Here is a 24,994-nt window from a genome sequence, read left to right on the forward strand (position 1 = left end):
TTCTTTAAGACTTTCAAATACATTTTTGCTAAAATCTGTAAAACACAGCTTTACAGAACATGCAATGCCCTGCCTGGCCATGTTCACATAACTTCTAGAATAAAATTGAATTGCTTTGCATAACAAGCCCATCCAGGAAAATGCTTAAGGTAAAGTGCATACCATTTAGTAACTTGCAATATATTGGGGAAAAACAAATATAAAAAATCAAAATAAATACAAAATGTTCATAAATCTACGTATCCACTTTCCCATTGGTTAGCATAGTGCCATAAAAACAGGGGCATGGAGAAAATATCTTTTGAAATAATTTGAAAGACCATTTTTAAGACTAAGCTTCAGCTAACCTCAAAATTCAATCTAGTCAAACATGCTTGTGCCTAGTAGGAATTCAATTATTGTCAGTTAATTGCCAGATAATTGAAATGTCTATACTACTTTTCCCAATCTCACACAGTGCAAGTTAAAGCAATGAGAAAGAAATCTGCAAGAAATCTAAATATATTTATTTCAATGTTTTCTTCCCAAAGCATTATATATACAAAACAAGGACAGGAAGGAAGGAAGGAAGGAAGGAAGGAAAGAAGGGAGGGAGGGAGGGAGGGAGGAAGGAAGGGAGGGAGGGAGGGGGAGAGTGGAGTAGGGGAGGGAGCAAGGGGAGAGGAGGGAAGGGAGGGGAGGAGGGGAAGGGAGGGAAGGAGGGGGGAGGGAGGGAGGGGTGGAGGGAGGGAGGAAAGGAGGGAGGGAGTGGGAGAGTGGGGTAGGGGAGGGAGCAAGGGGAGAGGAGGGGAAGGGAGGGGAGGAGGGGAAGGGAGGGAAGGAGGGGGAGGGAGGGGCAGAGGGAGGGGAGGAAAGGTAGGAAGGAAAAAAGAAAGACCCTTACTTTGATAAAAATAATAATGTTCTACCATGAGTTCTCTATGTGGGTAGCAGGGACAGAAGATACTCAGTATATGTCTCTCCAAACTTTTCACTTTCTCCAAGCACAGTGTCCAGTGTCATCCTAATTCTCCCCATTAAATTAATGAGTCAAAGTGAGAAAGGGCTGGATAAGGAACAAATACAATTTAATTTCTTTGTTTCTTTGCATCACCCTTTCATGTGGATACATTATCTATGAATTGAGAAAATGATCAAAACTTTGAAAAGATCAAGTCTCATTTAATCACTCAATTAATTACTATGCTATTAGTGATTATTATCAAAAGTCACAGTCGAATTGTATAGCATTGGTTGTAAATGGTGCAAGTATTGTTATGGGAAATAAAGAATAAAATCAAAATTTATTTTTATTTTAATCATAGATGCAGATTCTCAGATCTCTTCCTACCCATTAAAAACAATAGCATATTTGAAATCACATATAGTACACTCTGATGTTAAAACTGGAAGTTTCTATTGTGTTAAGGCAACAAGAGTGTATAAAAAATAAAGTAAAATAAAACTATGGGATATTATTCCAAAAATAGAGGACTTCAAAAGAATTATCACAAATCAGTCACTCATTGGCCCATAGTGTCACACTGTAATCTCATCCAGCATATTACAATGGATGGATACCAATTTTAAAAGGATTACACACACACAAACACACACACACACACACACACACACACACACACACAGAGTTCATGTGAAAACTGGTGAGATCTGAATTAGGTCTGTATTGAGTTAATAGTATTATACCAATGTCGATTTCCTGGTTTTGACAATGTTATATGGTTTTGTAAAATGTTATCACTGGGTAAGATGGGTAAAGTTTTCAAAGAAACCCTCTGTGCTATTTTTTGTAGCTTCCTGTGAGTCTTAATTCTTTAAAAATAAAAAGTTTTAAAAAAAACTTTAAAGGTTAAATTATAGTCATATTTGTGATTTTAATATTTTCATACATATTTTGAAAGATAAAGAGATCATTATCTTTAACAATTTTCATAAAATGAATTTTACATATTGCTAGCAAATTATGCCAGTGGTACTCATAGTCAAGATGGGCAAGTAGTGCAAGTGTTAAGTATATCTATTTCAATTGTATCCTAGCAAAGAAGCATTCATATATTGGAACCTTATGTAAATGGCAAGATTTGCCATGGATCTTTATTTTAAAAAAAAAGATTGAAGAATTTATGTCATCTTCCCCAGGAATTCAGAGGTTTCCCTGGATAGTAACTGAAATGCTTTTAAAACACAGAAAACAGATCTATAAATGTAATTTATGAAAAAGAGTTCATTTTATATCCCAATTTTATTCACCTTTTCTGAATAGTCACAACATTAATCTACTGGGGATAATCTAGTTAGTATATTTGAAATTCCATTTTTTTTTCTATTATATGCATGTATTACACTTGTATATAATACAGAGTTTCCAGTGTTGATTTAAAGAACAGAGTTTAAAAAATGATAAGCATGATCTATAATTTCGAATCTCAAACAAACCTAGGACAAATTCATAATTTCCAAAAAGTATAGTTTTTCACTTGGTTACAAAGAAATTAACGATATTCTAATTGATGCAGAAACCCCAGGGCGACTTTTTTTTAATAATTTCATATAGTCTTGAGCCATTGTGAAAATCCACTCAAAGCCATCTAATTCATTTTATGCATGATTAAAATGGAGGCAGAAAGTCATTTCATTCCATGAACTTATGAGACAGTGGATTTTAGTTCAATGTCAGATACATACTTTTCAGATTTTATTTTTAACCAATTTTACATTTTTAGTTGCTCTTCCCAGGAAAGTGTCTGAGTAGTGTTTTGGCCTTTGAATATTGTCACAAACTAATAGACCAAAGCTCCCCAGAATATATAGGCCTCCATCCTGGAAACCAACGTATGTCTAACTGACCACATCAGTGAGTTTTTAGAATACAAGATATTTCCATACCTTCTTCCATACCACCTTCTATGATGGAAATTCTAACAGGACAATTTATGAAGCATCTTCTGAACAGTCTAAAATGAGTAAAACACAGAAATCCCTCTCCTTGCATTCCTTCAAACTATAGGTTTACACAATATTGTTACAGAATGGCTACCCAATTTTCTTTCTTCTCTCCCTTCATATCACAAATGAAACAAAATAAATGTAGTATAAAATTATACATTCTATAACTTAGGAAAAAAAAGTACATACATGTTTAAGGCCTTTAAATATTTATGACTTTCCTGTAGAACCAAAACCACAAACGTTAAAATCGCTACAAAAATGTCACAAAATATTGGCCTAACAAATTGTTTGAATAGGAAAACTGTAAGCAAATATTTATAAATTTGAGACTGAGGAAAATGAACAATTTTTTCTATCAACAGATTGAACAAATATATAAGCATTCAGTCATTGGGATCAAGCAAAAGAAACTTTTAAAATGAGAAAGGACAGTTTTTTAAAAAATACTAGAAGAAATCTAAGTGAATAATGTTCAAGCTAAGAAATCAGAAACTCACATGCATCCCCGTCAATTTTTTTGAAACTGAAGGCTACCCATTAACTTGACTGCTCACTGCTGATTTCTGTGAAGGGAATAAGTAAACATAAAAAATTTTTAAAAAAGCTCACTTAAAAAAAAAAAACAGAAAGGGAGAGTGCTCTAGAGGTACAAAGTATTATATAATGAAAATGGTAATCCAGTTCTAACTACTACCTATTTGACAAAGAGCTTCAGCAGGGTGTTGTTAGCCTTAGGGAAATATGTCAGCTTGTCTATACATTCTTATATGATTGATTTATTCAGATAACTATTACTTGCCAACATTATTACCAATGGATATATATTTCCATTCCTTTAACAAAAGCAACTTTAAGATGTTAAAACATGTAGGCTTTCCGAGCTCCAAGATTAGGATATAAATAAAATTGTCTCAGTCTACACCATGCCAGAGGAAAAGTTCTCAAAGGAAATGTCATTAAAGCCATGTGTAGTCCCACTAGCAAATGAACATAGGACCCAGGAACACATCCAGGACAGAAGGACAGTGCACTTGGGATACAGCTTGCAGAAACAAGAAAAGTAGTCACACCTGGAGCCAGTAACTCAAAAGGTGACTGTCTCTAACATCACCCTGAAAAAAACAACTCTTCACCAGCTCCGCAGACAGTGACTTCAAATTCTTTTAACAATTTACAAGTTGAACACAGTTCAAATCTGCTGAAATCTTCATACATAGAAGTTCATGTCTGACTTTTAAAAAGTCTTGATTTCAAGAAGAGGCCATGAAATCCCTTGGAAATAGACTCTTGAGTGCCTCTTTCAAGTGGTATAAAAATCTTCAAGATCACCTCAGGAGTGAAGTTTCTATGCGCATGTTCAATGTCATCAGCCTTGAGGATCACTTGATTTCTCCTCGGTTAATGGGTTACCTACAAAGGAAGGAGAAAATAAACTCAACATTTCATAACATACCGATAATCTTAAAACTAAACACAATTAAAAATTAATAGATAACTCAAAATGCTGGTGTTTGCTATATTAAATACATTGCTTAATTTTAAAGGACTAACAGATGCAGGTATTTCCATCATATAAAAATATACTTTTTTTCTCATTATCATCTCACAATATTTTTAAAGCCATTTGCACAATTATCCAAATGAATACAACTGTGACTAGAATTATCCCAACTGGTGACAACAATATCCCACTCAGACCCAGAGAGTGATTCTGGAATCCTTGTTTTTTTGCACAGGCTTGGTAGACATAACCCAAATATCACAAACACATCATACTAGGCCTCAGTGAAGAAAGACCTTTGTTCCCAGCAACACAGTAACATCATATTCTCAAAAAGCCCTTGGGGATTGGTTCCATAAAGTTCATTTTTGAAATAGTTTAAAAATTGAGGGTTTATTTGAGTCAATTATATTTGAAAAATTATATTTGAAAAATTATATTTGAAAAAAATCTGTTTATGGGCGACAAAAATATCTGAGGAGAGAAACAATAAGGAATAGAAAAATGTTGTGCCAAATGTTAAAGGTGTCCCAAATTTTTCATAAAATTGATTAGAATATACTATTAATGCTATTTTAAGTATCACTAAAAACATTCATACTAACTTCACACCTACTAAAGTCCAAAGACCATTTGTGTACAGGAAAAAAGAATAATAAACAGATAGAATGCCTGATACATATATACATACATATCTATGTATGCATAGATACAGAGGAAAACACACAGGGAGAGGGAGAAGAAGAGAGAGGGAGAAGGAGGGGAGAGGAAAAGGGATTTTGAGAGAGGGAGAGGATAGAGGGAGAAAGAGGGGAGAGGAGAAGAGATTACCGACACAGCAGAAATATCTTGATTTCTGCTGTGTTAATAAATTTCTAATTCTACTCTAATATCAGACAGGGTATTTAGAGAGTTATCTAACAGTTCTTTTCTAGGAATGGCTAAAACAAAAAGTGATTTTAAAAAATTATTGTCGAAATTTTGATTTTATTCTATTAAGTGACATTGTTACTTGTCCTTTGAAAAACATTACAAAAGTCTGTTTGGTTTCATTGTTTTCTGATCAATTATGTTAAAAAATGAATATATTAGACAAAATAATAAGCTAGTTCTAGACTTTGCTATGGCTAGTCTCAAATTATACTACCAAAGGGAGATGCTACAAAAGGCAAAAAAGTGTTTTCATGCATGGAGGCAGTCATCTTATTTCTGTCTCAGTGGTCTGCTAGCACTCCCGAGGAAGGAGTTCTTTGCCTGCGTATTTGAAGTGTCTTACTCCCATGCACAGAACCATGGAAGAAGTTGAGCTGAGGATGGAGGGTTGGAAACACATGAAGAGCCTACTGCATCTTTGAGATTCTGGGAGCAGGAGATACCTTAGGCATAGCAGCGATCTCATCATCAATTATCCACTATCAATCTGCCTGCCATTCAGGAGTCATCATATACAATTTCTGTGAAGGGCTCTCAAATTGAATATGAACGTGGACCATATTTTCAAAACTAATGCTGAAAAGACAATAAAAGAGAGGGGAAGATATATGTGTGTGTGTAAAAGATGAAGAGAGGAAATTGAGAGAGAAAGAGAGAGAGAGGAAATTGACAGAGAATAAATGGTTTAGCCTCTGGTGTTGCTCAGTGTAGCCAAATGGAGAAACATGGTGGAAATGAACTGCATGAACGTGGTGCCATGACTCTGTGATAACAGGTGACATGTCCTCTTGATCCACTTCAAGCTCAGGTTGTAAGTAATCTATTAGTGAGTAGAATAGATGCATTCCTATATCTTCATTTCAAGCTAAATATTTGACCCTACTAGTTTATATAAAGTTGAGAAATTATCCTCTCAACTATTTATATATTAAAACTTTGCTCTCATATAATTTTGAAAATAGACATCTAAATTAAAAGTATAATACAAAAGGCTTATGAAACGAAAACAATTTTTTCTCCATTTCTGTAGAGAAAAAAACATAGATATATACACACACATAAACATATAAACACATATAAATAAGGATATAACCCATATCCTCAAAAACATCATGAACATCCATTTTCATGATGATATCTTTCTATCAGCTAACATAATTGCTAGACAAACACAATTTAAACATGACTAAAAGAAGTAATTGTCTAAATACACATGGATTACAGCATAATTAAAGCAACCTATTCTCACACCTAAGTTTTACACAGTATTCCTGGATTACTAATTTTAAAAATATCCTAGCATACATTATGAGATGAAGAATATGGTATAAATCATTTCTAATATTAGATGAAAGTGTACAATCTAATACTTGATTTTTTTTTTTGACTATTTGATTTTGACCAAGGGGACACATGGTGATTCGGCATCAAGAACTCTGTATTTAGGCCAGAATGGCAGTATTGCCATGAAGATCAAGTATTATAATGTTATTTAACACCTAGCTTTGTCAACCCTGAACAACTATAAAAATAAAAGGTCTGGATTTTAGGAGGGATTTTTTTTTGCTTTTGAACATATAAATCTTTAACAAGAGAGCCACTAAAAGTAGAATGAAAGAATCACACTATTAAATTTAGCCTAAAGCTTCCTCCTTGCATATTTTAAGTTCAGCCTAAAGGTTTCTCTGTACATCATAAACTGTAACCTAAATGGAGGTGTCAACACACCATAGCCCACTCTTATGCCAATCACTGAGTTTTGGCCAATCAAAGGTGGCCAACTGTTCAAACTGTGTTCAAATAAGGCAGATGCTGTGCTGTAACCAATCTGGCTGTTTCTATACCTCACTTCCGTTTTCTCTATGTCACTTTCCTTTTTCTTTCTATAAATCTTCCACCACGTGTCTGCGCTGGAGTCTCTGAGCCTACTCTTGCTTGGAAGACTGCATGATTCACAAATTGTTCTTTGCTCAATTTAATTCGGCTAAAGTTTTTCTTTGAACAATACTAACAGACATTCATGCAAGTTTAGAGAACTGCATTGAAGGAATTAAAGCCTAACTAATGACTCATCCTTTTCAACACAAAATAAGGATGAACATGTATAAATATCTACCAGCACCCTCCCTGACAACTTCAGGGTTTGCACTAAACAAGATGGGAAAACCAAAGGTTTAAAAATCCATAGGAAAATGATTCTAAATATAGGTACATTATCACCAATTGAAAAAGCTTACTATGCAAGGTCCAAATACTATTTGCAAATAAAATTATTACCTAAAATTAAACAAAAATATCAACCTTTTATGATTTGTATGCTTATTTTAAATAAATATGAGTGACCCAAGTTTAAATTCTGGCATGCTAGGGGGGGAAACATATTTTAAATGTCATTTTACCTTTTGTAGACTCTAAACTGGAACACCCTGATATGCAAGATTTGCTTAAGCAATATTTATACAATCCAACATTTTAAAAAGTATAAGTAATCGTTAATACATCAAATTAAGCATTGCCATATTTTTACAACTTAAATAATACTCTTTCATTCAAACCGTATTTTTTGGAAGAGGCCAAGCACTAAGTTATACCTTCTAAGGAAGATTTTTGGCAAGTTTTCAGTAACTAAAAGCAGGGGGTTGCAATAAAATCAGTTTTACAGGATGGGAGATAGCATTTGCTACCATGAATGCACACTATCTTCTTGTTCCGAGGGCAATAGATATAAAATACTGCATGAGGGAGAGAAATGGCCCTATGATTGTTACGGTTATGCCTTGAGCTTCATGCGCTATAATCACTATCTCAGTAAATTTGCGTTTCCAAAGGCAATATTTTACACAGCTGTTCTTTTTTATGCAAATCTTATTTGTGTGTGCCACACACCAGCCAGTTTGGTAAGTGAAACTACTGGGCTGCCGAATACATATAAAATGCAGAAATAATAATAGCTTTTCTGTCACAAGCAGGATGCTACCCTGGTAGCAATCAACCAGGATGAAGATGCTAATCTGGTAACATTAAGCAAAAAGTAGTAATTATTTAAGATCAAGGTACCCACTTATCACAGGCCAACAAAACAATTATAGGGCCCTGATTAGATTTCTAAACAACTCATGCTAAAATCATGTCTTTAAGTCTGTTCAACAATTTAAATTGAGAAAATAAAACCTGGTTAATGACATATATGATATTAGTTAAATTTGAAATTAGGTGAGCTCAATTATTTATACTGTTTCCATTTTATTGTTTGAGTATTGTGAAATTTCCTCTGCCAATCTTCAAGTTAAAGTAAATCACAAAGTTGGAAGGAAATTCAATAATCTATTCTGTCCTTTTATAACATTCTTAAATCTTAAAATTCTTACAATCATTATACTGAAGCCTAAAATTCCTTTTTCCCCCTGTTCAAGTCCTGCTGACTAGGTTATCCGCAGGAGGTAACATATTATGGTGAGAGGCATAATGACAAATAGCTCAGGCTTTGTTCGGCAGACTGCCCAGGTTCAAATCCTTGCCTGATCACTTTCTAACACTATGGGGTTGAATAAATTATTTAAACTCGCTGACCCTTGGCCTCCCTGTGTGTAATATGCTATTGTGATTAAATCAGATAATCCAGACAAAGTGCTTGTCCCAGTAAATGCCTTTTTTAGTAGGTGGTAGAAGTAGAAATTCTCAAACAAGATACAAAAGTTGATACATAGGATACCTATTGGAGGGTGGTATCACTTCTTGTTTCTCTAAAAATATTGACTTAATTTTTTGTTGCTTATAGTGATTCATCTTGCAATTATTTCTTTTCATAATCTTGTTATGTTAATAATAAAAGTCACATATTAAAAATGAAGCACTGGCCAGGCATGGTGGTTCAGGCCTGTAATCCCAGTGCTTTATTTAATTAATTAATTTATTTATTTTAATTTAATTTTATTTTTTTTGAGACGGAGTCCCGTTCTGTCTCCCAGGGTGGAGTGCGGTAGTGCTATCTCGGCTCACTGCAAGCTCTGCCTCTTGGGTTCATGCCATTCTCCTGCCTCAGCCTCCCGAGTAGCTGGGACCACAGGCACCCACCACCACGCCCAGCTAATTTTTTTGTATTTTTTTTTTAGTAGAAATGGGGTTTCACCATGTTAGCCAGGATGGTCTCAATCTCTCGACCTCGTGATCCGTCCGCCTCGGCTTCCCAAAGTGCTAGGTTTACAGGCATGAGCCACCACGCCCAGCCAATCCCAGTGCTTTAAGAGGCTGAAGCAGGAGGATTGCTTGAGGCCAGGAGTTTGAGACCAGCCCGGGCAACATGGCAAGACCCCTCAAGACTCTACAAAAAAAAAAAAAAATTAAAAATTAGCCAGTCGTGATGGTGCACACCTCTATTCCCAGCTACTCAGGAGGCTACAGGGAGGATTGCTTGAGCCCAAGAGGTCATGTCTATAGTGAGCTATGATCTTGCCAATGCACTCCAGCCTGGATGACACAGTGAGACTGTCTAAAAAAAATTGTAAAAATAAAAATTAAGAAAAAAATGAAGCACGACTTTGATGTTCCATGAAGGTAGGCTGCCTGTGTTCAATGTTCAGTTCTGCTAATGATTTACTGGGTAAAACAGAAATACTATTAGCATCTGCATCATAGATTGTCTGAGCTGAGAAGTAAATGAGTTAATAGGTTACATGCTTAAAACAGTACGAGGAACCTAATGAGTGCTAAAGAAGTATTCACTATTATTATTCAGACATGTGTAAATTTTTAGCCATCCAAATGTATTAAATTCCCAGGTTTTGGCTCTCATTGTTTCTGCACATATGTTACTAGTCTTCTCTGATACAGAATTCCATTTTTTTCTAACTCTTTGTCTTTCTAATAAACCAGCTACCATCAGACTTTGCACAAAGGATACATATTTAGGAAGTTGGCACTGCACTTTATCTACACTTAAAAAATAAATGGGATATTATTATGCCAAAAAAAATGCAGATTTGCAAATTTCCCTATTCTTTATTGATGATTCCTCTGCTATTATTTTTCTTTGAGTTCTACCCCATATCCCAGATTTTTTAAATTTCAGTTGTTCCATTTGCCAGTCTACAACATGTTTGTGAAATCACTGCCAAATCTCCACAGCATCAATGTAAATCTTATATGATATTAGCTTAATTAAAAAAAAATTCTCTTCTCCAATATGTTCATTAAAATCATGTTATGAGGAACCATTAAACAATATTTATATAATAGAAGTGAAAATGTGTTATGAACAATAGAAGTGAAAATGCATTATGAACATTGCAGTCAATTTCATTTTAAAAAGTTAAATTTTCACTAAAATATCCATGTTATTAGATAAACATTTATTTTTGGACTGATGAGCACTCTTTAGCTAAACAACTGGAAGACAAGGAAATGTGGTAATATTTCTAAGAGGAGGCAGAAGGATTAAATGCAGTGCATGGCCAATCCTTTTAAGATGGCTGCTTAATAACATCACAAATAGGCACAATTTCAAACTAACATTACAATAAATTTAACTTATTCGATAAAGGTAAAAGGGAGAATAGAATACCTTCATCATCCTAAGTGCTAATTTGAATGAACTCTTCCTTTCTTTGAATATAATTGCTACTTCACTGCAAATGTATTTTTTTAATGTAGCTCTTACACATACATGAAATAAGCTCTTGCTTCACTTTTTGTGTACTAAATGTGCAATTAAAACATCATTACTCTGCAGTATCAGGTTTTCTCATTTAAGCTTGAGAAAAGCTGCCACTACATTGGTTGTAACTATATGTGAATGCACTTGTCATATCTTAAAGCACCTCATGCAATAAGGTATTATGAAATGAAAGACACCTATTGGTCTGGGATATTCACGCATGAGCAAGCTGACCAGACAGCTTTCAGGTAAGGTAAGGCACTATAAGACAGTGACATATAAATCACTTTTATAAATATACTCATCTATATGAAAATTAAGCCTATATTTTACTTTCATGATGATGGAGGTGATTCCTAGAGACCTGAAAACCATTGTATTTTCATACCACAGCTTAGTTTTACCTCCAAAGAACTGCTTTTGCTAGACTGGCCTGAACATTTATTTTAACACTTTGAGATATATTTAATACTTCAGTTAGGATCAACATTTCCACTAAAGGACCTTGAACGATACTCAGTTATCTATTTTATAAGTTCTTGAAAAATTTAACAGCCTTGGGTGAGTGGAAAGTGTAATTTCAAACAACAGCATTTCTGTAGCTAACTGATTATATTTAGGTGTAAATCAGTGTGAGTCTCAGTGTAGGAAGCAAAAAAATAAGAGATTCTCCAGACTTGGCATATAATCTTTCTAGACTTCTGGAAAACAGAATACCAGATATGCCTGAATGGGACAGCCTCATTCTGCTAATCAGGAGACCACGGTTTTATACCAGTGTTACTACCTGCTAGTCCTAGAACTCTGGCTAAGTCACTTAAAAAAATATCTGAAACTTGAGTTTTTATCTACCAAGCACATCGGTTGGAGTCAGTGAGCTTCTAAGTCACTTCTTGCTTCCAACTACTGTGACCTTTCTTAAGAAACACTACTTCTAAATGGGATAAAATGTCGTTCTGATCACCTAAATTCTTCAGTGGTATAACCACTTTGAAAACTCCATTTTCTAAAAGGCCTAATCATTATATTAGAATGCAGAACTAGTGAGCTCCTACCACATATACAACATCTGTCAATGGCTTTCAGCTTCCTATGCTGTGCAAATGAAGATCTTGACTGGAAATGAATCTTTTGAACAGATGGACCTGCGCTGTTTCTTGGAACTTTGAAAGCTGTACAGTGTGCCTGCCATGAACTCTTCTATGTGACTCATGGAAGTAGATGACTGTTTGCGTTGCCATTTATGCACATTCATCCACTCAGAAGCAGATCAGCCGTTTCTCTCTGGATGACATTCAATGCTAGCAAAACAAAGCATTTTCTGCTTTTTAAGTAGCTAATAAATTCCTTTGACACTTTACAAAATATTTGTTAAGACAAGACTTTGCTTCCCCTTCCCTTAGTACCCCAACACACACACACTGTGTTTGTTTCAGGTGCAGAATCACACACACAAAATTAAGATAATGGTGAAAATCAACAGCATATGGAATAAGGAGAAATCTCTTGAAGACATTCAAAAAATCCTTAAGTCAGGAAAACAATTATTTTAAATGCCTCAAGGAAATCTGAGCAGCCTTTTTAAGATATTAATTCTATATTCCAGCATAGTTCATACATTTTTACAGACAGTTGAGATTCTGAACTCAATTCAAAGGCACCTTACCTGCTAAATTTGATATTAAGTTCATTTTTTTAGACTAGCCTCTCATTTGTAAAAGAGTAATTTGAATTGATAGTTTTTATCTACTTTCTGCCAGAAAGCTTTACTTTATAAGTTTCAATCTGGTCAAGAATCACTCTCCTCAAGAATTCCAGTCTCACTATAGAAGCTTTAAAAATTGTACTTTAAAAAATGAGTTTAAGATAGTTGGAGTTTAGGGGTGAAGAAGAGCTGAAACTTGGAAGAAATTCCTTTTCACAGCCTAGAGAACATTTTATCTTAACTTCTTTGTTGGTTTGTGTTACAAATACAAATGACTCTTAGGGACAACCTTTCCTTGAGATATTGAAACCACCTTTGCAAAAACTGTATCAGGGAGAAAATTACGGCAGTTGGGGGGATCTAATCTAGCCAAACCCTATCTTGCCTTAGGCATTCAATCTGATCTTAATTATTTCTGGGTTTAAGCCAAGCTAACTTTGGAAGACATTCAGTTAATAGCTTAAGTAATAATAGCCTTTCACCAAAACTCAACCACCTTTGTAAAGCTAAGGAAAGATCACCAGGCTACGAGGATAGAGGAGACTGAATTCTGCTAAGTCATAGACATAAACAATTGCCAGCCATTGTTCTAGAGGTCACAATGGATGCAAATTCTCCAATTACTCCTACAGATAACATCACTGTTGTAGAACCTAATATGGGTCTTTTGAGATATCTTTTCAGGGTTTTTGCATGCCTGACACCAGTGGCTCCACCTGGACCCACCAACCGCTCCTGTGACCTTACCCAGAAGCAATTCACCCACAGGAGGACTGTTTCCCACACCTGTATGACTGCATCTCCAACCAACAGTAGCAAGAAATCATTCCCTAGCCACTCCCACCCCTTCCCCCAAACTATCTTTGAAAAACCCTAGCCCCCAGATTATCAGAGAGCTTGATTTGAGTAACAGCTTCATCTTCTGTGTGGCATGGCTGGCCCCTGATCAATTAAATTCTTTATTGCAATGCCATGGTCTCTATGAATTGATTTTGTTTGTGCAGCGGGCAGGAAGAACCCTTAGGGTAGTTACACACCTGTCTGAATGAGGAATATGTTGCTGTCACTTAAAAGGACTTGATGTAACCTGTGAAAGGACAAAAGCAGTACCAGAAGTTTGTGAGAACATGCCAGAAGGAGCACATGGAGATGGAGCATTCTCTCCTCTCCATCCCTATCATCCTCCATAAAATTAAGAGATGATCATTCTACATGTGGTAAATCTTTTATTAAAAAAAATCCCCTTCTGTAAATTTCAAACTAAAATCCATTTTCTGAAGGATAGGGCAACAGAGATGGTGATGTTTAACATGTTGGGTGCTTTTGCTTTTTATTTATTTATTTATTTTTCGGTTTCCTAGATGTAATTCTTTTTGGACTTTTCTGATAACAACCATCATAGTTCAGTAATCTTGAATTTCCAAAGTATGTCAAAATATAAATGCTTAAATCTAATTATTTGTAATGCTTAGATGCAGGTATGAAATAATATTCAATTGTGGGGCAATTTAAATATATAAAGAATGGACCATTAGGTAAGAATGCAGCCTTTATTTGGTTTATGGAGATTAAGTGAAAGTCTGATGGCTCAGTACTTTCCATGCTTATTTCCAAATAATAGCACTTTGAACACTAACAGAAGTCCAAGAATACACCCAGATTTTCGTAGCATCCATTTCCTACTTTGGGGAAAACAATACTGCAGAGCCATTGTAGGTGACATAACATAATGGCTCTTTGTGGCCAATTATTTGTTCAGTGTACGGGCCTCACATCAGTTTAAAGAATGATGCCTCTCTCTACTTTTTAATAACAATAATCCAATGCCTTTCTTTACTGACCACTGAGGCAGTTCTTTGCCTTCTGATTCCCTAAAGCTGTACCAAGTTCATTGTCCCCTCTGAAATCAGGGGCACTTAAATGCTAATGGTAACCACAAGAAAGAGTAGGTCATAGTTAATCCTGTTAGCACCATGTACACACCTGCTGCTTTGTGAGCAATAAACCAAGACGGGAGCTCATTTCTGGAGTTGTTTTGAATCTTTACTTCTCAATGAAACTTCTGTCCCTTCCTTAGAATCCGACCAACACTAGGATTCGCCACAACTAGTGCTCCAACATGGAGCCAAAACTTTTTTGAGTGTGGAGAAGTCAAAAATTGTCATCAGGCACAGCAGAAACCTTCTCTTTCTACTTCTCCATTCGAACTTGAAGAGTTTTACACGTTTGCCTAAGGAACAAATACATGTCAGGCACTCCACTGTTTAACAGATTATTACAGAAAGCAAATCTGGGAGAAAGGGGACATTACAATAAGCATAAAGGGACAACAAGACAATAATGTCCTTTACCTCCAAAAAAGCTCACAGTGGGGATAGGTTTGTATCTCTCTTAGAAGATTATATAATCTTAGTACATCATTTTTTAATTTCAAAGAGACACGCACCTTTAAATGGGACTAAAATAAACAGTTTTTACAAGAAATTTTAAAAAAGGACAGTAAGCATTTCTTGTGAATATTTGGGGAGCATTCTGCACAAACCTAAGAAAAAAGTTCATTAAAAGCAAGGAAGAAAGTACACAGAAATCAAGAGATAGTCATCTAAGCACAAAGTGTAAAATAATTGTAGAAACAATATTAGGTAGTAATAATAAATTATAATTCAAAGATAAAATATTTGTGATCTTAACCATTCATAGCCTTGCCTGATCATCCATGCCTAGAGTAATTTATAATTTGCTGAGGTAGGAATTTGAGCCATACACACTTTAAGGGTGATAAATGGAACCAAGTCACTTAACCAACATATGGGTCTGGTCACCCCTGGGCGACATTCATTTTTCAAGCCAACTTTGTTGCTCTCTAATCATTATTAATTATATAATCCTCATTAACAGTCAGAATGAGATTCATGACATTTTTCAGTTGTAATTTATGATATTTTATAGCTATAGATAGATGTTTAAAAGTTTTATTGGCCAGGTGCGGTGGCTCACGCCTGTAATCCCAACACTTTGGGAAGCCAACGTGGGTGGATCACCTGAGGTCAGGAGTTCGAGACCAGCCTGACCAACATGGTGAAACCCCGTCTCTACTAAAAGTACAAAAAATTAGCTGGGGATGGTGGCGGTTGCCTGTAATCCCAGCTACTCTGGAGGCTGGGGCAGGAGAATCACTTGAACCCGGGTTGCAGTGAGCCAAGATCACGCCATTGCACTGCAGCCTGGGCGACAAGAGTGAGACTCTGTCTCAAAAAAAAAAAAAAAAGTTTTATTTATACTCCCTTTTCCAAAGTACTCCAGCGATATCAAAACATACTATTTGAGTTTCAAATATTTGAAGAATAATTCAGTAGTTGAGAGAAAAATATGAGTAACAATAATAAATAATAAATCATATGCAAATTGGCTATTAATAGTAATTTAGGCTCTGACAATAGAGGGGTTTTGGTTGTATAAGTTAAAAGTAAAGTAAAGCACTTTCTACATAAATTTGAGAGGTTGGAATAGTTAAAACTAATAGCAAGAAAAAAGACTAATCATGTAATTAGAAGAAAAATATATTTTCTAATTTTGAAAATATTTGTGTTATTGAGCAATTAGAACAGACTCCTGTTTTCTTATCACTGCTAATCCTGTCCTCTCCCTCCTAAACCAGAAAATGTAAAAGATGTAAATGATGGTTTGAGGAAGAGTGGAACTTTTGTATTCTGGCCAGAGTCGAGTCTAGATGCCTTTATTTAGATATATCAAAGCCAACACAGTTGTGAAGTGGGTCCGTGTTATGACTTGCAGTGGACACATGTAGCTGAAGATAAATGATAAAGACTGAGAAAATTTAGAAGAGTTTCAGTTTTTTGGATTTTTTTGTTTTTAAGAAAAAGCAAGTCGCACATGAAGAAATACATCATCTACATATTTCCAATCCTCCATTTTCTTTACGTTGTTCAAAAACATAGAAATGTTTTCAGGAACTTTTTAAAAATTTCATATATATCCATTGAATACTTTAAGAGTAGAATAACTTTTTCCTATATGTCTCATCTCTAATCACTTTCTAATCATCTTTCTAATCTATTTCCTACTCTTGGTCCCACTACTACACTCTTTATTCCACCTGGTGTGTATAATTGCAATAATGTCCTGACTTGTCTTGTTCCCTGCTGTTCCTCCTCCTCTTTGCCACCGTCATCCTGAAAAGAAAAATCTATAATACTATCCCATTACAGGAAGAAACATAAAGTTATTTATGATATATAAGATCCTTCATGATTAGACCCCAAACACCCAGCTTCATCTCCCCTTCTTCCCAATGTCTCCACAAAACATGCATGCTCCACTCTAGTCGTGCCTATTTAATCCTAGGACTTGATGTGCCCATTCATGTCCCCTGATCTTTGTGTTTGTTTTAGCTTTGCCTAAAACACACTTGCTTCAAACCCCAGAAGAAATGTGGCCACTTCATGATTTATCCAATCAGCACTTTGTCATAGTTCTATTATAAGACATATTTCATCATATTATGATTATTAATCTGTTTCTCTCACTAAAATACGAGGTATTGGAGAAAAAGAATATTAGCATACATTTTGTTTCCTCAGTGCTAAGCAGCATATCAGGCACATAAATGATGCCTAATATTTATTAAATGAAAGATTGAAACAATGGATGCATGGAGAGATGAATAAATAAATGAACACGTGAATGAATTAATATATGGATAAAGGTGATAAGTTATTTCAGAAGAAGGAAAGCTAGAATCAATATTTGGATTCTCTGTAAACAGCAAGGGGGGGTGATTAGGTGACCCAAAGTGTCGGTTCCTCAATTTTTAATTTTTCTAGGATTATCCCTATGATTCTGCAGTTTCAGAATTTGAAATTATAAATATGCATGGGTCCTGACACTCAGCTTCACATTTTCACCTCAGATATTTAAATGTATTCTCATTTGGAAAAGGTCTGATTTTAAAAACACAATTAATTCATGAAAATAATAATGCAAGTAGATAATAGCAATCTGTGATGCTCCAATTTGTATTAGACTAATCACTTGGGATGTGGAAAATGTCCAAATGAATGCATCGAGGTTGATGCTGGCATATTCACTACAGTTAATATTTCAGTTAGAAGCTATCCCATTAAAAAAATACACCTATCTCCTGAGTAATTTCCATACAGCTGCTTAACACTGTCAGGAAATTTTTCTCATGAAATATTTCATGAGACAATTACCCTACGCCAAGGAATTACATGCTCACTTGACATCAGATATGGTGGTGCAAATGGAATAGCATCAAATTTCCTATAATAGAACACAGTAAACAAATAGCACAATGATTGGTTCACCATTGCCCCCAAATAATATTGTGCATGCAATTATTTATGTGCACGCACACAAACAGAATTATGTACTGTATGTATTACAGTTCGGGATGTCTGACCTCTCTCCTGCTTTATTTTTCCTATCAAATCTGGAGACTAGTATTTTTAAAGCATGTATGTGGCATGATTTTTATTTTTTATTGTTGATACTTTGTTTTGGGGTTTCCCCCTCATAATAGTTCCTGAATGTGGAACTGCATGAACAAAGAGAAGACATATTTCATATTTTTTGGTTTTCTTTTCTCTTTCTTTCTTTCTTCCTCTCTCTCCCTCTCCCTTTCCTCTCTCCTTCCTTCCTTCCTTCCATTTCAATACTTTTGGGGGAACAGGTGGTTTTTGGTTATGTGGATAAGTGCTTTAGTTGTGATTTCTGAGATTTTTGTACACTCATCCCCTGAAGAGTGTATACCCAATGTGTACTCTTTTATACCTCACCCCTCTCCATCCCTTCTCCCCGAGTCCCCAAAGTTTATTGTATCATTCTTATGCCTTTGTGTCTGCGCAGCTTAGCTTTCACTTATAAGTGAGAACATATGATGTTTGGCTTTCCATTCCTGAGTTACTTCACTTAGAATAACGGCTTCCATCCAGGTTACTGTGAAAGAAATTACTTCATTTCTTTTTATGGCTGAATAGTATTCCATGGTATGTGTATGTGTGTGTGTATATATACACCCCAGATGGGTGCATATATATATATATATACACAAACACACACACACACACATACACATACAGCATTTTCTTTATCCATTCATTGATTGATGGGCATTTGGGCTGGTTCCATATTTTTACAATTGCAAATTGTACTGCTATAAACATGCATGGGCAAGTGTCTTTTTCATATAATGATTTCTTATCCTCTGGGTAGATACACAGTAGTGAGATTGCTGGATCAAATGCTACATCTACTTTTAGTTCTTTATGGGATCTCCACATTGTTTTGCATAGTGGTTGTACTAGTTTACATTCCCCTCAGCAATGTAAGTGTTCTATTTTCACCACATCCATACCAACGTCTATTATTTTTTGATCTTTTAAATTATGGCCATTCCATTGTGGTTTTGATTTGCATTTTCCTGATAATTAGTGAGGTTGAGTATGTTTTTATGTTTGTTGGTGATTTGTACATCTTTCTTTTTTATCTATTCATGTCATTAGCCCACTTTTTGATGGGATTGTTTGTTTCTTGCTGATCTGAGTTCCTTTGTAGATTCTGGATATTAGTTTTTTGTTGTATGCATAGTTTGCAAGTATTGTCTCCCACTCTGTGGGTTGTCTGTTTACTCTGCTGATTATTACTTTTGCTGTGTAGAAGCTTTTTATTTCAATTAAGTCCCATTTATTTATCTTTGTTTTTGCCACATTTGCTTTTGGGTTCTTTGTCGTGAACTCTTTGCATAAGCCAGTATCTATAAGAGTTTTTCTGATGTTGTCTTCTAGAATTTTTATGGTTTCAGGTCTTATATTTAAGCCTTTGATCCATCTTGGGTTGATTTTTGTATAAGGTGAGAGATGAGGATCCAGCTTCATTCTTCTACATGTGGCATGCCAATTATCCCAGCACCATTTGTCGAATAAGGTGTCCTTTCCCCACTTTATGTTTTTGTTTGCTTTGTCAAAGATCATTTAGCTGTAAGTATTTTGCTTCATTTCTGGGTTCTGTATTCTGTTCCATTGGTCTTTGTGCCTATTTTTATACTAGTACCATGCTGTTTTGGTGACTATAGCCTTATAGTATAGTTTGAAGTTCAGAAAATGTGATGCCTCCAAATTTGTTGCTTTTGCTTAGTCTTGTTTTGGCAAAGCAAGTAACCCAGATGGAGTTGGAGGCCATTATTCCAAGTGAAGTAACTCAGGAATGGAAAACCACACATCGTATATTCTCACTTATCAGTAAAAGCTAAGCTATGCAGACACAAAGGCATAAGAATGATACAATAAACTTTGGGGACTTAGGGAGAAGGGTTGGAGAGGGGTGAGGTATAAAAGGTATACACTACACATTGGGTATAGTGTACACTCTTTGGGTAATGGGTGCACAAAAATCTCAGAAGAGTTTCTTTTTTTTTTTAGAAAAAGCAAGTCGCAGGTGGGGAAATACATCATTTACACATTTTTAATCCTCCATTTTCTTTACATTGTTCTAAAATATAGAAATGTTTTGAGGGACTCTTTTTTTAATTTGATATATACCCATTGAATATTTTAAGAGTAGAATAACTTTTTTCTATATGTTTTAACTCTAATTGGTGGGCTCTTTTTTGGTTCCATATGAATTTTAGGATTTTTTTCTTCTAGTTATATGAAGAATGATGGTGGTATTTAGATGGGAAGTGCATTGAATTTGTAGATTGCTTTTGGTGGTATGCTTATTTTCACAATATTGATTCTACCCATCCATGAGTATGAGATGAGTTTCTATTTGTTAGTGTCATCTATGATTTCTTTCAGCAGTGTTTTGTAGTTTCCCTTGTGGAGGGTTTTCACCTCCTTGGTTAGGTATACTCCTAAGTATTTTATTTTTTGTTCAGCTATTGTAAAAGGAGTCGAGTTCTTGATTGGATTCTCAGCTTGGTCACTATTGGTGTATAGCAGTGCTACTGATTTGTGTACATTGATTTTGTATCCTGAAACATTACTGAGTTCATTTTCAGATCTAGGAGCTTTTTAGATGAGTCCTTAGGGTTTTCTAGGTATCCAATCATATCACCAGTGAACAGCAACAGTTTGACTTTATCTTTACCAATTTGGATGTCCTTTATTTCTTTTTCTGGTCTGATTGCTCTGGCTAGGACTATGTTGAATAAAAGTGGTGAAAGTGGACATCCTTGTCTTGTTCCAGTTCTCAGGGGGAAGAATGCTTTCAACTTTTCCCTGTTCAGTATAATGTTGGCTGTGGGTTTGTCATAAGTGGCTTTTATTATCTTAAAGTATGTCCCTTCTATGCTGATTTTGCTGAGGGTTTTAATCATAAAGCAATGATAGATTTTGTCAAATGCTTTTTCTGAGACTATTGAGATGATTATGTGATTTTTATTTTTAATTCTCTTTATGTGGTGTATCACATTTATTGACTTCCATATGTTAAGCCATCCTTGCATCCCTGGTATGAAGCCCACTCAATCATGGTGTATTATCTTATTGATAAGCTGTTGGATTCAATTAGCTAGTAGTTTATTGAGAATTTTTGCATCTATGTTCATCAGGGATTTTGAACTGTAGTTTTCTTTTTTTATGTTATCTGGTTTTGAAATTAAGGTGATACTGGCTTGGTAGAATGATTTAGGGAGGATTCTCTCTTTCTGTATCTTTTGGAATAGTTTCAGTAGAATTGGTACCAATTCTTCTTTGTTTCATAGAATTCAGCTGTGAATCCATCTGGTCCTGGACCTTTTTTTTTTTGACAATTTTTTTATTACCATTTCAAACTTGCTGCTTGTTATTGGTCTGTTCAGAGTTTCTATTTCTTTCTGGCTTAATCTAGAAGGGTTGTATATTTCCATGAATTTATCTATCTCCTCTAGGTCTTCTAGTTTGTGTGCATAAAGGTGTTCATAGTAGCCTTGGATGATCTTTTGCATTTCTGTGATATCGGTTGTAATATCTCCCATTTTGTTTCTAATTGAGCTTATTTGGATCTTCTCTTTTCTTTTGTTGGTTAATCTTGCTAATGGTGTATCAATTTTGTTTATCTTTTCAAAGAATCAGCTTTTTGTTTCACTTATCTTTTGTATGGTTTTGTTACAATTTCATTTAGTTCTGATCTTTGTTATTTCTTTTCTTCTGCTGGGTATGGCTTTGGTTTGTTCTTTTTTCTCTAAATACTTACGGTGTGACCTTAGATTGTCTATTTGTGCTCTTTAAGACTTTTTAATGTAGGCATTCGATGACATGAACTTTCCTCTTAGCACCACGTTTGCTGTATCCCAGTGGTTTTGATAGGTTGTGTCACTATTATCATTCAGTTCAAAGAATTTTTAAATTTCCATCTTGATTTCATCGTTGACCCAACATGAATCATTCAGGAGCAGATTACTTAATTTCCATGTATTTGCATACTTTTGAGGGTTGGTTTTTTGTTTTTTTTTTTTTTAGTTAATGTGCAGTTTTATTCCACTGTGGTCAGAGAGAGTACTTGATATATTTTGATTTTCTTAAATTTATTGAGACTTGTTTTATGGCCTATCATATGGTCTCTCTTGGAGAATGCTCCATATGCTGATGAATAGAATGTATATTGTACAGTTTTTGGATAGAATGTTCTGTAAATATCTGTTAAGTCCATTTTTTCTGGGGTATAGTTTAAGTCCATTGTTTTTATGTTGACTTTCTGTCTTAATGACCTGTCTAGTGCTGTCAGTGGAGTATTGAAGTCTTCCACTATTATTGTGTGGCTGTCTGTCTCATTTCTTAGGTCTAGCAGTAATTGTTTAATAAATTTGGGATCTCCAGCATTAGGTGCATATACATTTAAGACTGTGATATCTCTCTGTTGGATTAGTCTTTTTATCACTATATAATGTCTTTCTTCCTCTTTTTTTTAATTGTTGTTGCTTTAAAGTCTGTTTTGTCTGATATAAGAACAGCTATTTCTGCTTGCTTTTGGTGCCCATTTGCATGGAATATCTTTTTCCACCCCTTTGCCTTAAGTTTATGTAAGTCCTTATGTGTTAGGTGAGTCTCTTGAAGACAGCAGATTCTTGGTTGGTGAATTCTATCCATTCTGCCATTCTGCATCTTTGAAGTGGAACATTTAACATTTAGGCCATATACATTCAATGTGAACGTCATTGAGATGTGAGGTACTATTCTATTCATCATGCTAGTTGGTGTCCCAATACCTTGATTTTTTTTTCATTGTGTTATTGTTTTATAGTCCCTGTAAGATGTATGCTTTAAAACGGTTCTATTTTGGTGTAATTCAAGGTTTTGTGTCAAGATTTAGAATTTCTTTTAACAATCGTATAGTATTGGCATGGTAGTAGCAAATTCTGTCAGCATTTGTTTGTCTAAAAAATACTTTATCTTTCCTTCATTTATGAAGCTTAGTTTCACTGAATACAAAATTCTTGGCTGATTTTTTTTTCATTTAAGGAGGCTAAAAATAGCACCCCAATCTCTTCTAGCTTGTATAGTTTCTGCTGAGAAATCTGCTGTTAATCTGATAAGTTACCTGATGCTTTTGCTTCACAGCTCTTAAGATTGCTTCTTTCATCTTGATTTTAGATAACCCGATGACTATGTGACTAGGCAATAATCTTTTTGTGATGAATTTCCCACTTGTTTTATGAGGTTCTTGTATTTGGATACCTAGATCTCTAGCAAGACCATGAAAATTTTCCTCAATTATTTTATCAGATAAGTTTTCCAAAGTTTTAGATTTCTCCCTTGGGAACACCAATTATTCTTAGGTTTGATCGTTTAACATAATCTCAAACTTCTTGGAGGCTCTATTAATTTTTTAAATTTTTTTCTTTGTTTTTGTCAGATTGAGTTAATTTGAAAGCCTTGTCTTCGAGCCCTGAATTTCTTTCTTCTACTTGTTCAATTCTATTGTTGACACTTTCCAGTGTATTTTGCATTTCTCTAAGTGTATCTTTCATTTCCAGATGTTGTTATTGTTTTTTATTTATGATATCTATTTCTCTGGTGATTTTTCATTCATATTCTGTATTATTTTTTAAATTTCTTTAAGTTTGTTTTCACCTTTCTCTGATGTCTCCTAAAGTAGCTTAATAATTGACCTTCTGAATTCTTTTTCTGGCAATTTGGAGATTTCTTCTTGATTTGGATCCCTTGCTGTTGAGACAGTGCGATATTTTGAGGGTGTTATGGAAATTTATTTTGTCATATTACCAGAATTATTTTTTCTGGTTCCTTCTCATTTGGGTAGACTATGTCAAAGGAAAGATCTGGGACTCAAGGGCTGCTGTTCAGATTTTTTATCCCATGGGGTGATCCCTCGATGTGGTACTCTTCCCCTTCTCCTAGGGATGGGACTTCCTGAGAGAAAGACTGCAGTGACTGCTATTGCTCTTCTGGATCTAGCCATCCAGCAGAGCTACTGGGCTCTGGACCGGTACTGGATAGTGTCTGCAAGGAGTCCTGTGATGTGATCCGTCTTCAGGTCTCCCAGCCATGGATACCAGCACCTGCTGTGGTGGATGTAGCAAGGGAGTGAATTAAATTCTGTGGGGTCCTTCACTGCAGTTTTCTTTAGTGCACTGGTTTTTCCAAACACCAATTATGCTAGCAGTGAAGCTGTCACATGGACAAACTCAGGACCTCTGGTTAGCCAGGATGTTATAGGCAGTGGAACTAGCTGGTGTATTTTTCTTCCTTGGATCAGGGTTGTTCTAAGTTGGTATAATATCTTGAGTTAGTTGGCATCCAGCAAGGAGGTGGTGGTTTCAAGAGAATATCAGCTGCAGTAGTACAGGGGGGACAGAAGCTTGCCCTCAGGTCTCCTGAATAAGTATTGGGTTTCTCAGGCAATGGGTGGGGCCATAGAGCTCCTACAAGCTTACATCTTTGTCTTTGCCTACCAGGGTAGATAGAGAAAGACCATCAAATGGGTGCAGGGTTAGGTGTGTCTGATCTCAGACTCTCCATGGGCAGGGCTTGCTGCAGCCACTGTGGTATGGGGGTGTGGTTCTCAGGCCAATCGATTCATGTTACAAGGGGATTATGGCTGCCTCTGCTGCTTCATACAGGTCACCAGGTAAGTGGGGAAAGTTGGCAGTGACAAGCATCACCCAACACCTACACAGTCAACAGGCCAGTCTCATTCCTGCCATGCTCCCCCAACAGCCAACAGAGCCAAATTTACATCCAGGCCTTCAGTGTGCAGGGCTGAGATCTTGTCC

The 24,994-nt window shown here is 35.5% G+C and overlaps 1 protein-coding gene across 3 annotated transcripts in view; it reads right to left on the minus strand.

The window, feature by feature from the left end:
• Positions 1 to 2,204: 2,204 nt before the first annotated feature.
• TAFA2 (TAFA chemokine like family member 2) overlaps positions 2,205 to 24,994 on the minus strand; it is a 555,339-nt gene continuing 532,549 nt past the window's right edge. For all 3 annotated transcript variants that reach the window (XM_063646461.1, XM_063646460.1, XM_054444097.2), the window contains one exon: positions 2,205 to 4,359. In XM_063646461.1, the coding sequence (XP_063502531.1) occupies positions 4,348 to 4,359 (12 nt within the window). In that variant the 3' untranslated portion in view covers positions 2,205 to 4,347. The remainder of the gene's footprint in view (positions 4,360 to 24,994) is intronic.

Source organism: Pongo pygmaeus, chromosome 10 (genome assembly GCF_028885625.2).
Source record: "Pongo pygmaeus isolate AG05252 chromosome 10, NHGRI_mPonPyg2-v2.0_pri, whole genome shotgun sequence".
NCBI classification, from domain to species: Eukaryota; Metazoa; Chordata; class Mammalia; order Primates; family Hominidae; genus Pongo; species Pongo pygmaeus.